This window comes from Tupaia chinensis, unplaced genomic scaffold, assembly GCF_000334495.1.
Source record: "Tupaia chinensis unplaced genomic scaffold, TupChi_1.0 Scaffold000680_1, whole genome shotgun sequence".
Lineage (NCBI taxonomy): Eukaryota > Metazoa > Chordata > Mammalia > Scandentia > Tupaiidae > Tupaia > Tupaia belangeri.
This window is the reverse complement of record NW_006160204.1, coordinates 2,602,266-2,614,782: the sequence shown is the minus strand read 5'-3', so window position 1 is coordinate 2,614,782 and position 12,517 is coordinate 2,602,266. Positions and strand designations below refer to the sequence as shown.

The 12,517-nt window shown below is 38.4% G+C and overlaps 1 protein-coding gene across 1 annotated transcript in view; it reads right to left on the bottom strand.

Moving 5' to 3' along the window:
• Positions 1 to 12,517, bottom strand: part of FAT3 (FAT atypical cadherin 3) — a 595,653-nt gene that overhangs the window by 581,172 nt on the left and 1,964 nt on the right. The window contains 1 exon segment of the mRNA XM_027776536.1: positions 10,410 to 12,509. Within this exon segment, the coding sequence (XP_027632337.1) occupies positions 10,410 to 12,509 (2,100 nt within the window).

Sequence of the window (12,517 nt, the reverse complement as noted above, 5' to 3'; positions counted from 1 at the left end):
TCCATCAATTACTTTGCATGGTATCAGATAGAGTGGCTCCAGGCATTTTGAGGAATCCGCGTAAGGGAGAATTGTACTGTGGATATACTTAGTTTGAGTTTAGTGAGATTAGGTATGTGATTCACCATCAAATCTGTGTATAGACAAATTGCTAGCCATCCCAATGCAAGAAGGACTTACAAAACATTCCCACTCTTTACTATACAGATACATTCAGCACCATGCATGAAAATGAAGGACCAGGACTTATGTCGCCAAATGAACACATTCTGTGCAGGCTGGCCCTAGAACTATGGTGGTGGTGGAGGAGAAAGCAAGTTTTAAATGCAGAGAGCCAGATCATCGGTGGAAAGTTTCCAATCATTAGACATGTACAGTTATTGGAAGATTTGGGTCTTGCCTACAGTGTTGAAGTGGAAGTTCTCTCCTGGACAGTACAGCATACGAAGCATAAGTAAAATATGAATTTTTTCTTTTGTTGATTAGATGCACAGAAAAAATTACTAGAATTATTTTGTTAATGAGCATAGACCAGTAGTAGTATTAACAGAAGGGCATATATAACAGCTCATATGACAAAGAAACTTGATAGAGGTTTTTCTAAATTTAACACTAATGCTGAAAATTTCCATAGAGCTTTATCAATAACGAGTGGTGATCCCTGAGAAAGATTCCTTAGCTTTAAATAACAGAGAACAAGTTCCAAGTCAACCACACTGGGGGAAAAAAAAAGTAATCATTCTATACTTCCTATAGCAAAAATGACAAAATTATTATCATGCAGAAAGGCAATTAGACCAAAAAGGCAACCAAACAATGTAGGAAAAACACACTAGAGTTGTGTGGTAGACATTTAGTCCACAAAAATATTATTTTGTTGAGTTCTGTGATACCTGTAGTATTCACTAACTTTCAAACTTAGCAGTACAACTTTTCTTATCCTAAACAACAATTCTGTTGTTAGAACTTTTTATTCTTTTTCTCAAATCAGGCATCCAAAATTGCATGAGCTTCAAAACCTAGATTCATTTCTGGGGTTAGGCATTCCTTGACAATTAAGCCTTGTCTATATATCATCATCAACTCACTTTAATGCTCTACTTATCTCTCAGAATGTCTTGCCTCCAGTTGGAATTTGTAAAAATCGTCCCACAATGCCAAAGGGTGATGCAAAGGCCACAGTGAACATGATGGATGGGCAGCGCATGACATTCATTATGTTGGACCACTTAGGTATCACGGGGTTTGCAGTTACGTGCTTTTCTGCCTCTACTACTAGTCCTTGACTTAATTATCTGTGTACTCTCTCCAGTGCAAACCCAGAAAGGAGCACCATAAATGAGAATGAGGCAAGAAAGAGGTGGAGGATGGGAAATGAAGAAAAAAGGAGAGGTGAGGCAGAGGGGAAGCAGATTTTTAAGAAGCATGTGGAGAAAAAAAAACTATGAAAATGGCTTAAACTTTAGAGATCTCAGGGGTAAACCACAAAGTCTTTGTGTTTTTGCTATAATAGCTCTTAATGTGTGTATAAGGCTATGTATGTGGGAGTATGTGTGTGTGTGTGGGGGGGGACAGTGTGTGTGTACACCACAAATTTTTATCTTAATTCTCTCAACACTTAATTTTTTTTTGAGTTCGAGACATTTTATATTGTTGTATGTTATGTTACTCAGAATTATTCTTACCAATATATTATTTTTTAAAGTAACCAGAATATTAAGTATGCTATACAAATGAAAAACCTGTGAATAATCATAAAGAGTGGCCCAGAAGAACCACTAAATCTGACAATGTCCAGTGGGAAAGTTTGGGGAGTCCTATTATATTCGATAATTCATATGCTGGTACCCAGAATTTAATATAAATTGAACTGACTCCTACACAGAATTCTTCATAGATTCTGTCTGTTGATAAGACATGCTTTCATAAAAACTGGCAAGCTAAAAATACAGACTACAAGCCATTTTCATTTTCATTTCAATGAAACAATGTGAATGTAGTGGCATCACATAAATATTTATCAAACTAATTCTTCCAACTGTAAAGATAAATGAAAGTACACTTCACTGTGCATGCAAAACACCTTCAGAAAACACTTTTAGAGGACTGAAAAGACACACAAGCTATCCAAAGTCATGGAGCACAGCAAATTTATCCCACCACCTTTGGGAAAGCCACTCACAATTATTTGGTAGTTTTTGTAATCTCTGCTTATTAGGCTTCTGAAATTTCAATCTTCATTAACTGAAGAAGGAAAAATGAAATAGCATCACTTAGCACTGGGAAAATAAAGACCCTAACTCGAACAGCCAATAAACCATTAAAAACACTTGTTATTAAGTCTAAAAAGAAGACCGATTAGACAGAAATGACCACACAAGTTTCCAGGTTGTTGGCTTGCTACCCTATTTGGATTACCTCTTTATGGTTGTCATTATTTTATCATTTAGTAGTTACACAGGGACAATTGAAGCTCAAGCTTGACACACAATGCAGACGTAATTACAGATGTGAACCAACGGTCCTCTATTAAAACCGAAATTGCCTTCAGCCAACAGTTAAGAAAAGGTCAAGAGGAAGGCACCTGCTGAAAAGAGTAATAAAAACATGCTGTTCATTATTTTCTAGAAGCTTCTAATCTTCTCACCCACCTACTGCACATGACAACTACTAAGTTCATCAGGATGTTGTAGAGTGTTCAGGGCTCCTCTGGGAAACATTCTTTTTCTCTAGAATAATTATGGTCAAAAAGTCTAGAGCCAAGGAAAGTTTCTGCTGTCATTTGATCATAACTTCATTCTTCTCCTTTGCTTGCTCTGATCCCAACGGGAAAATTTAAGGGCAAGTTTGGGCCAAAATTCAAAGAGCATCTTTTGGTTTAGATTGGGTGGGGGTGAAAAGATCTCATCAAGAAAAAAAAAAAAAAGGAAGAATAGGACAGGGAACGTCATTTAGTCTGGATTTGTCATGAATTACACCGAAGCTGCCAAATTACATGTGTCTTACTCCTGGACTTATAAAAGAGGAGTAATCAGGCAAGTTTGGGGAAAAGATGCTGGAAAGATTAACAACCATCCACAAGGTAAAATATGATTTCTGGTGCCTCTGAATATAAGAAAAAAGCAGCTTATATTATATTACATTAGACATGAGACATGCTACTATGGGGATTAACCATCACTTTACATGTCTGAGCTGGAGCTAATGGTTTCTTCAATGACAGATAGCTCTTCATTTCTTCTAACAATACAGATTTGTTGGTTTTCATTTACTTGTTCTTGACTATCTGATGATTAGACAGTGCAGATAAAGAATATTAGTCTCAGCCCTGGCAGCTAGTTAGCAGTTCTGCAATTGAACGAAATAAATAAAAGCTACTCAGTTGTTTGTCTTTATTCTTTCCTTGGCCACCAACTGAAATGAATCCTTCTCCCTGTGGAAGATCAAAGTACAGTATCGGAGTGTCTAAAAGCTTGAAAGATCCTGGTATCCTACTAAGCAGCTAAAAAAATCTTCTTTTTCCTGCGTCTGGTGGGACAGGGTCTTTGGCAATGCAAAAGTTGTCCTTTCGTGGTAGAAAAGATGTAGAGAGTGTACTTTAGATGGGAGTTAAAGTCCTCTGGGTTCACTCTTACCTTGTGAAATGAAAGCACTGGCTAGTTACTATCTCTCTCTTGTTTCTCCAGGGCTCCAGGGACGTGTGCCAAAACATGAGAGCAGCATTACAGCCACTGGGGATAATAGGAATTGCTGGGAAACATCAGTCTTCGAAATATTTTTAAACTTCAAATCTGTTTTAGAAATATTTACATAAGAAAAATATTCTATCAGTCAAGGACCTGGCAGAAAACAGATGGTACATCCAAACTGGGTAATGGGGAGTATTTAATAAGTAGACTATTTTGAAAGGTATGGGCAGAGTTTAGAGAAAGTTAAAAAGAAAAAAAAAAAAAAGAAGAAGAAAAGAAAATGCAGTACTCCAGAGCTAGTAGCAGCAGGGAAGTGTTACCACCTGTCAGTGGAAGAGTGCTGCCAGTCTGCAGAAACCAGGGTGAAGAGTAGAAAGAGACACAGGGATGAATGCCTGGCCTAACTCTCCTTCGTTCTCTCCAGGTCACTCTGGCAGAACCAATAGATGTCATAGAGCAAAACAGCCCACTGACTCAAGACGTCAGCTTCCTAGACCCAGCAAAAAGAAGACTGAGAGAGCATCTGAAGAAAGCTAGCTCAACCCTGAGCACAATTATGCAATAAAGTTACATTTATTCACTGTTGGAATAATCTGTTCACAAAATACAATAGTTAGGCTGACAGTAATTAATGTGTCTGAGACACCTCTTTTGGGTGTCTATTTGAATTTGAGTGCACATTAGGTCTCCTAAGCCTCTGCTGATTCTATCAAAACATTTGCAGTAAAGACAGCATTCTACACTTAGTCAAGTTGGAGAAATGCTCGCTAGAGCCTCAATACAAAGAAAGGTAAATGTAAATGCCTGCGCATTATGATTTCTTCCTCCTACAGCACCAGATGTGTAAAACTAAGGAAATAACTATCCCTACTTGCTGGGATGACTGAATGAGTCCATCTGTAAGATGCATTTTGTGTACAACTTAGTACATAAGCAAATGATGCTCAGTCATTGTTAACCACTGCCACCACCACAAGCATCATCGCTTGAAGCACACTTGACCTCTCAGACACACTGGGAAATTTCCTACTATGGAAAGCCCATGTATTATACTTGTACCTCTTTGTGCTACTACTTGTGGCCCAGTGCCTTACACACAGGTAGTATTCAATTAATGTTAGATTGCTAAGACGACAGCGAGAGTTGTTGTATGCTGTCAGATTTTGCTATTATCAATGAAAATGATTCATTCTTCACCTACCTGATTCTCACCATCCTGTTAGACAAATAGCATCTTAGTCCACTCAGGCTGCTCTAATAAAATATCATATACCAGAGTTACTTATAAGCAACAGATTTATGCATCACAATTCTGGAGACTGTGAAGTCCAATAGCATGGCACCAGCAGAATCTGGCGAGGGTCTGTTTTTCATAAATGATGCCTGCTATATATCCTCACACAGCAGAAAGACAAAAGAACACTCAAATCTCTTTTATAAGGGTGCTATTCCCATTCATGAGGGTGGAGCCCGCATGACTTATCACTTCCCAAAGTTCTCACATCTTTGTTTTTAAAGTTTTTACCATAGGGCATGTGTACCAGAGAGACAGAGAGAAGTGGAAAGTGAGAAATCACTCCTCAGGGGAGATGGGCACACCACAATCCCTTCTCTTCCTGGAACTTTGGGTATGTGTGTACACACGCACATGTGCACACACACACGCACCCACATGATTTTCAAGCCACTAGGTCTGGGATGGAACCACAATAGACCAAGTGGGAGTCCAGCAACTTAACCTCTATGCCACCTGCTGTCCATTTCTCACACCTTAATAGTATTACATTTGGTATTAGTTGAACAAATAAACATGGGGGAACACCAACATTCAGAAGAGAACAAGGAGTATTCTTTTCTGCCCCACACTGACTTTGAAGTTGGCATCATAGTCTGCTTTGGTCAATGAAATCTGGGCAAGGCACTGCAAGTTTCTATCATCCTTCTCACTTCTGCCCTCCACTTTGAGAATATCATATCCCACATAATAGGTCCTCCTTCAACTTGGGTCCTAGAAAGGGGAACCATGAGGACCAAGATCCTAGAAGTCAATCCAGTCTGTAACAGTGCTGTTTCAGCTGCTCCCCTAGGTTCCAGAATAAGATAAAAATGTTTATCTCCATGAGCTACTAAAATTTTGTGATTGTTACACAGCAAAAAATACAGAAAAACTTGATTAATACATATCTGTAACAAGGTTATGATGGCATGCTGGAGTGGAAAATCGGAGAAATAACATGTGATTTGGAGTCCGTTTCAATGGAATACAAACCTTAGCTCTGATAAACTGCCAGATACACAGCTCTGATTGGGCAAGTCTCAGTAAACCATACCTTGCTGGACAATGGTGACAATTTGAATTAGTACCTAAAAGCACCCTATACAATGCATGGCACATAATAGATACTTGATAAATAGAGTAAAGAATACAATTAATAATTATGGATGGCAAAGGTTTTTCCAGCTACCCATGATTAAAGTGCTGAGCTGGGAAATTGTTCATCTCAATTACATATCTCTTTAATTAACATCAGGTAAATAAAATACTTAAATCACTACTCAAACTTGTGATTTACAAAAGAAACTAACAGAAAATAAGTGTTAAATATACAACGTGCTCTTTCTAAAACCTTATGAGTAGTCAAGATTATGAAACTCCATTGTGTCAAAGAATAAGAATGTATTCTTTGTGAAGGAAAAAAAAACGATTAAATTGCATCTTCCAGACTAGTGATTTAAATTGTGATCAAATCCACTGTAGTTGGGGGCCCCCCTTAATCCATTACTGTGCACATTATTAAACATTTATTAAATCCCATGCATGGTAAATAATTTCAAAGGCACGATTTTGTTCACTGAGCTCAAAAAAAAAAGAATGAAGAATATAAAACTACTAAATACATCAACTAATTGCTGCATATAACTTGCACAACATAGAAGCACCAAAATTATTGAAGCACAGAAATAGATGTTTTTATCTATTGGAAAGGCATTCAGAAAAACATTGCTATTAATGAATTATAAAAGATTCATCCGGATTGTAAAAATTGTGTAGAAAAGAAAATTATCTAAGACATGAGCTTGATTCTCTGCTTTTCAAAAGAATAAGGAGAAAGACTTTACAGAAAAAATATAAATTGCTACTCTCTTAAGAGCTCAAGTGAACTCAGGGTTGTTTTTAAACCACATGCAGAAGGCATGCTTGGAGTGCTTATGTGAAGACTGCTGGGCTCCCACCCGAGACCTAGCAAATCAGAATCTTCAGTCTGGCCTGGGAATCTGCCTTGTTAATGAACTCTCCATGTGATTCATGCACACTCTTAAGTTTGAAAACTAATAACCAATGCAAGTCATTGAGTAACTTTTGACAGCTGACTCGAGGTTTTCGTTGTTTGTTTGTTTTGCTTTGTTTTGAAGACAAAAAGCCACACACATTTGACCATTCTACATCCACGGATAAAATAAAGACAACAAATTTAGGACCTGAGGTTTGGTAACAGCTGCAAGGCTAAATAGCCATTCGTCCTGCCACAGCTCAAACCACGATTGTTAACACTCAAGGTATAAATAAAATAACATAGTACATATAGGAAAAATTTAGGCCACTCTCACCTAATTGTTCCTGTGCCTCACGGCCTCAAACAAGACCAAGATAAAACTTCCTGATTAAAAAAAAATGCAATGCACCTTGATGCAGTCATCTAGACAGTGGTGATTAATGATTCAGCTTGACATCGTCTGATTGACCTACCTATGCACATCCACCTGAGCTGAAAGCTAAGTCACACAAACAAGAGACAAGAAGAAGGACAAGAAGAAAGATGATCAATGGTCAGTGCCAACAGCACACGAGCTCAGGGTTGTAAGAACTTCAAAATCTGTTTAACACTTTTTTGCCCTACAGATTTAGGACCAACAGAAAGTGTAAATGTACTAGGAAATATTCAAGAAAACTCCTTCTTTAAATGGGAAATAGCATAGCATATACTGCAATTACTCAAAGCTAAGTTTAAAACTAGGCCTCAAGTTATAGATCTTCTCTGAACATCAGTCCATGAATTGATAGTTATTAGTCATACCTCATGGGGCTGTTGAGAGAATTAGAAAAGACCTGACTACCAACCCTTCATTCAATGTCTTGTACATTGTAAGTAAAATTGAAGTCATTATTATTAGCAGTGAAGCATAAGCACAAGTAAGTACCTGGTAAAGGTTAATTCCCTTCCTTTCTCATTTTATACTTCAACTTCAAAGGTAGAAATATATTCCAACTGAATTATAAATTACAGGTAATAAAATATACCATGTGCCTAAACCATGACCAAATATTACTGACATTTACCTTTTCCTTCCTTATGTATAAGGAGACCAATTTTGCAATGCACACTGACCATAAGTAGAACCTATATATACAAAAATCACAGTTGAAATTTGAAATGGTAGATATTATTTCATTTTTCTAGACAATCTATTTATTTATTCATTCATTCAATGACTATACATTGCTATGTGTAAAGTGAATTTACCCAACATGAGTACACTTCACACCTGTCCAGCTGAAGATACCATGCACGTCATTAACAGATAATCATCATTTTCTGTCCCATGAATGTCTTGCCTTTCTATTTTTTCTCCTTGCTTCCCTTCTTCTCATTCTCCTCCTTCTCCTACCCTTTTCCCACAGTGTCTCCAGTTTCTGTAACTATTCTCCATGATTCTATATACACTAATCTTTCAGTTTCTGCCATAGAGTACAGATAGTCAGTGTACACTAAGTGGAGACATACAATCTCTCTCTTTTATAACATGGCTTGTTTCACTTAGCAGTAAATCTTCCATATTCATCCACTTTCTATCAAATGCCAGAATCTGTTCTTTTTTTTTTTTTAATGGCAGAGGAGTATTCCATAGAATATATGTGCCATACTTTTTCAATCTATTCACCTGTTCCTGGACATTTGAGTTGATTCCATGTCTTAGCAATTTTGAATGATACCACAATAAATATAGATGTCCAAGCACTTTCCCAACTGAGCATCTTCCTATCCTTTGGGTAGATACCCAGGAGTATAGTTTTTCAAACCCTTTCTCTGGTGTTCTGAGTATATAGGTAGTATCTCCGTAATCACCTTTCCACCACCCATTCTAATCATCATCATCACTGGTCATGGACTGAATGTTTGTGTACCTTCAAAATTTACCTGATAAAGCCCTAACTCCTAATGTAATGATTGTATATTTGGAGGTGGGCCCTTTGCAAAGTAATAAGGCTTAGATGAGGTCTTAAAGATAGATCTTTGGGACCAGCAGGTGGTATATATTTAAGATGCTGGACTCCCACATGGCTGACCACAGTTTGAGTCCCAGACCTGGAGGCTTGAAAATCACACTGGACATGGGTGTGTGCATGCCAAAGATCCCAGGAGGAGAATGAAGGAGAAGGGGTTGAGAAGGGATCGTAGTGTGGCCATCTGCCCTGGGGACTGATTTCTCACTTTTCCTCTCACTGACTTTCTCTGCAGTGAGCACATACATCCTATAGCAAAAACTTAAATACAAACAAACAAAAGGTAGAGCTTCCATGATGGAATTAACAGAAGAAACCAAAGCTTGTTTATATCTAACATTTATGGATATGTACATAGCAAGAAGCTTAGCAAGCCTGCAAAGCCTGTAAGAATGCTTTTACCTTGACCTTGCTGGCACCCTGACCTCAGATTTCCCAGCCTCCAGAACTGTGAAAAATAAATGTTTGTTGTTTTAGCCACCCAGTCTACAGTATTTTGTTATGGCAGTCTGAACTGACAAAGACAGGGAGCAAAACACTGAGTGTTTAAGAAAACTAATATATACAAATGTGCCCTGAAAAGTGCAAACATTACTACTCACACAACAGTAGGTAACACACAGACTCTCCCTTGAAACATGCACAATCTAAAGACTAAAAAATCTACCAAGCTCATAAAGGAACATACACACATATGCATTAATCCAGGCATATGCATATATAAAGTCAAAGACATTAACAACTATTCAAGAAATTATGTATCTGGGATGGAGAATATGTAAGTAGGTAGAAGGTAACAAAAACAGTGGGATAATTTTGCTCCATACTTTAAAATGTCACTTAAAAGTCACTTCTTACAAATAACATCTTAAAAGCAATTTTTACAAGTAAAATTCACAGCAGGCCTCTTCTATTCCATTATGGAAACATTTGTAGAAGCTCACCTCCTATATTAATGGAGTATACGCAATGTGAATACTCACAGTTCAAAAGCCAGGCATATCCATGAAACATGAAAAACCAAGCGACTAATGCAGTATCACTACAACAAAGCCTTACTATACAGGGAATGATTCCTATGTAAGGTCCATTTGAAAACCAATTTCACACTTCTTATTTCAAGCCAATACTAATGCAATTTACTTTATCAGGGCCCTTCATTTAGTGAGGGTCAGGAGCACAATCAACAGAGGCAACAATTATGTAGGCTTATCAAAAGATAACCTGGTAGCAGAAATGCTGAACAAGGAAAAAAAAATAGGGAATCCCACTGAAAGCCATGGCTATTACTGCATAAACAGATCTTACAAACCGACACATTCTAAGTCAAGTCTCACTTCCATCATTTTATTTCAGTGTCCTAATATCTTTTTGCTTATCCAATGTCGACAATTTGAGAGAAATGAAATACTTCTGGAACAAAATATGAGACTTACCACTCTCATCGTCTATATTGAACCTTCCAAGACCACTGCCATCCCTTATGGAATACTGGATCTCTCCATCCCTTCCGGAGTCTTCATCTCGAGCAGTCACCTGCAGCACGCTTGTTCCAATACGCGAGTTTTCTTTTACCGATCCAACGACAGCAAAGTCTGGGAAGTAGGGGGTGTGAAGGTTTTCGTTGACATCCACTACTTCCACCTCAACAAATGAAACAGAAGACAAAGAGAGAGGCCGCCCTTTGTCTTTGGCCCGAACAGTGAGGTTATAAAACTGCTGCTTTTCATAGTCAAGCTCTTTGCTCAAGCGGATGGCACCACTTGCTTTATCTATTTCAAATCTCCCATTGTAGTCATTGACCAAAGAATAGCGTACTTGACCCCCTAACCCAAGATCTGGATCGTGGGTCTCCAGCCAAGCAATGACAGTGCCAACAGGGAGATCTTCAAGGACCTTCACACTGTAGCTACTGGGAATGAAAGCCGGGGAGCAGTCATTGACATCATCCAAAAAAACCTTAAGAGTGACAACTGAAAACAGCTGCTGACCACTTTCTGCCTTGTCCCTGGCTTCTATTTTTAAAGAATAGTTTGCTTTGGACTCCCGGTCCAACTGGTCAGCTACGTAAATGATTCCAGTTGAGCTATTGATGGCAAACTGCTGTGTATCTGTCAAGACTGAGTAAGTCACTTCCCCATTTGAACCCAAGTCTTTGTCTCTTGCTTCCACTTGGATAATTTCAGTACCAATACTTGAACTTTCGAGAATGTTAACTGAGTAACTGTCTTGAAGAAAAACTGGGCTATTGTCATTTGCATCCTCCACATTGATGGTCAGCAACCTCCATGAAGATTTCTGTGGATTACCTAAGTCATAGATGGTGATATTAAGGAGATAGAGGTCTGTGTGTTCTCGATCCATGGGCATAAGCACTTTCAGTTGCCCGGTCTCCATATCAATATTAAAGCAACTATCTGTATTTCCATCAGATATTGTAAATAGCACCTTTCCATTGAAGCCAGAGTCGGCATCAGAGGCTTTAATCTTCAAGATGTTAGCACCGACTGGCATATCCTCCTTTACAGCCACATCAGAAGGAAAAGACTTGTCAAAATGTGGTCCCTGCCTATTAATTGAATAAAAGTCAAAAAATCCATCTTCCAGATTCAGTTTCCCATTTGCTTTCGCTTTAATGAGTAGCTTCTCTGCCAGCTTTTGAGCCACACGCGTTTCTCTGCAACTGAAGCTCTTTGAAGACACCTTTCCATGTAGGACTGAAATGTTAATCGACATGGGGTCTGCAAAATTCTCTCCATCGGTTGCTGTAATCCTGAGGGCAAAATTACCATTTTTAATGCCAGAATTCATCAGTGACTTCTTAAGCTGCAAAACACCAGAGTCTGGGTTTAAAAAAAAGAAGCCAAGTTCATTTCCAGAAATGATTTTGTACTTTACAAGCTCAAGTTCATCAATATCGATTGCAGAGACGGCTGTGATGTGACCACCGACTGGAAAGTCATATGAAATCACTCCCTGGCAGGCCACTTTTTCAAAGAGAGGACTGTTGTCATTGACATTTCCTATTCGAATAGTCACATTTACTTCACTTTCATGGCGATACGGTGAACCCCAGTCAGAGGCTCTGACGACGAATCTGTATGTTTCTGGAGAGGACTCAAAATCCAATTCTTCAGTCGTGCTAATAACACCCGTAAACTGGTTAATGGCAAATGGTAACATACTCAAACTCGCGATACTATAGGTGATGTACCCATTTTCTCCTTTATCCTTATCAGAGGCTGAAACTGTCAAAACATTCGTTCCCACCGGAACACTTTCATTCACATAAGCATCATATACTGGCTGCTGAAATTCTGGAGTGTGGTCATTTGCATCTTCTATACCAACAGTAACCTGTGCTTTTAAATCTCCTTCCTTATTTGTCACCTCCAGTTTATAAACCTCCTTCTTAACGGTATTTAATGGCTGTGCTGTGACGATCAGACCTGAGCGAGGATTAATTCTGAAGTACCCTGCATCCTCACCGGGAGATAATTTGTATTCCACATCTAGCGCATCAGGACTTAATTTTACTATAGCA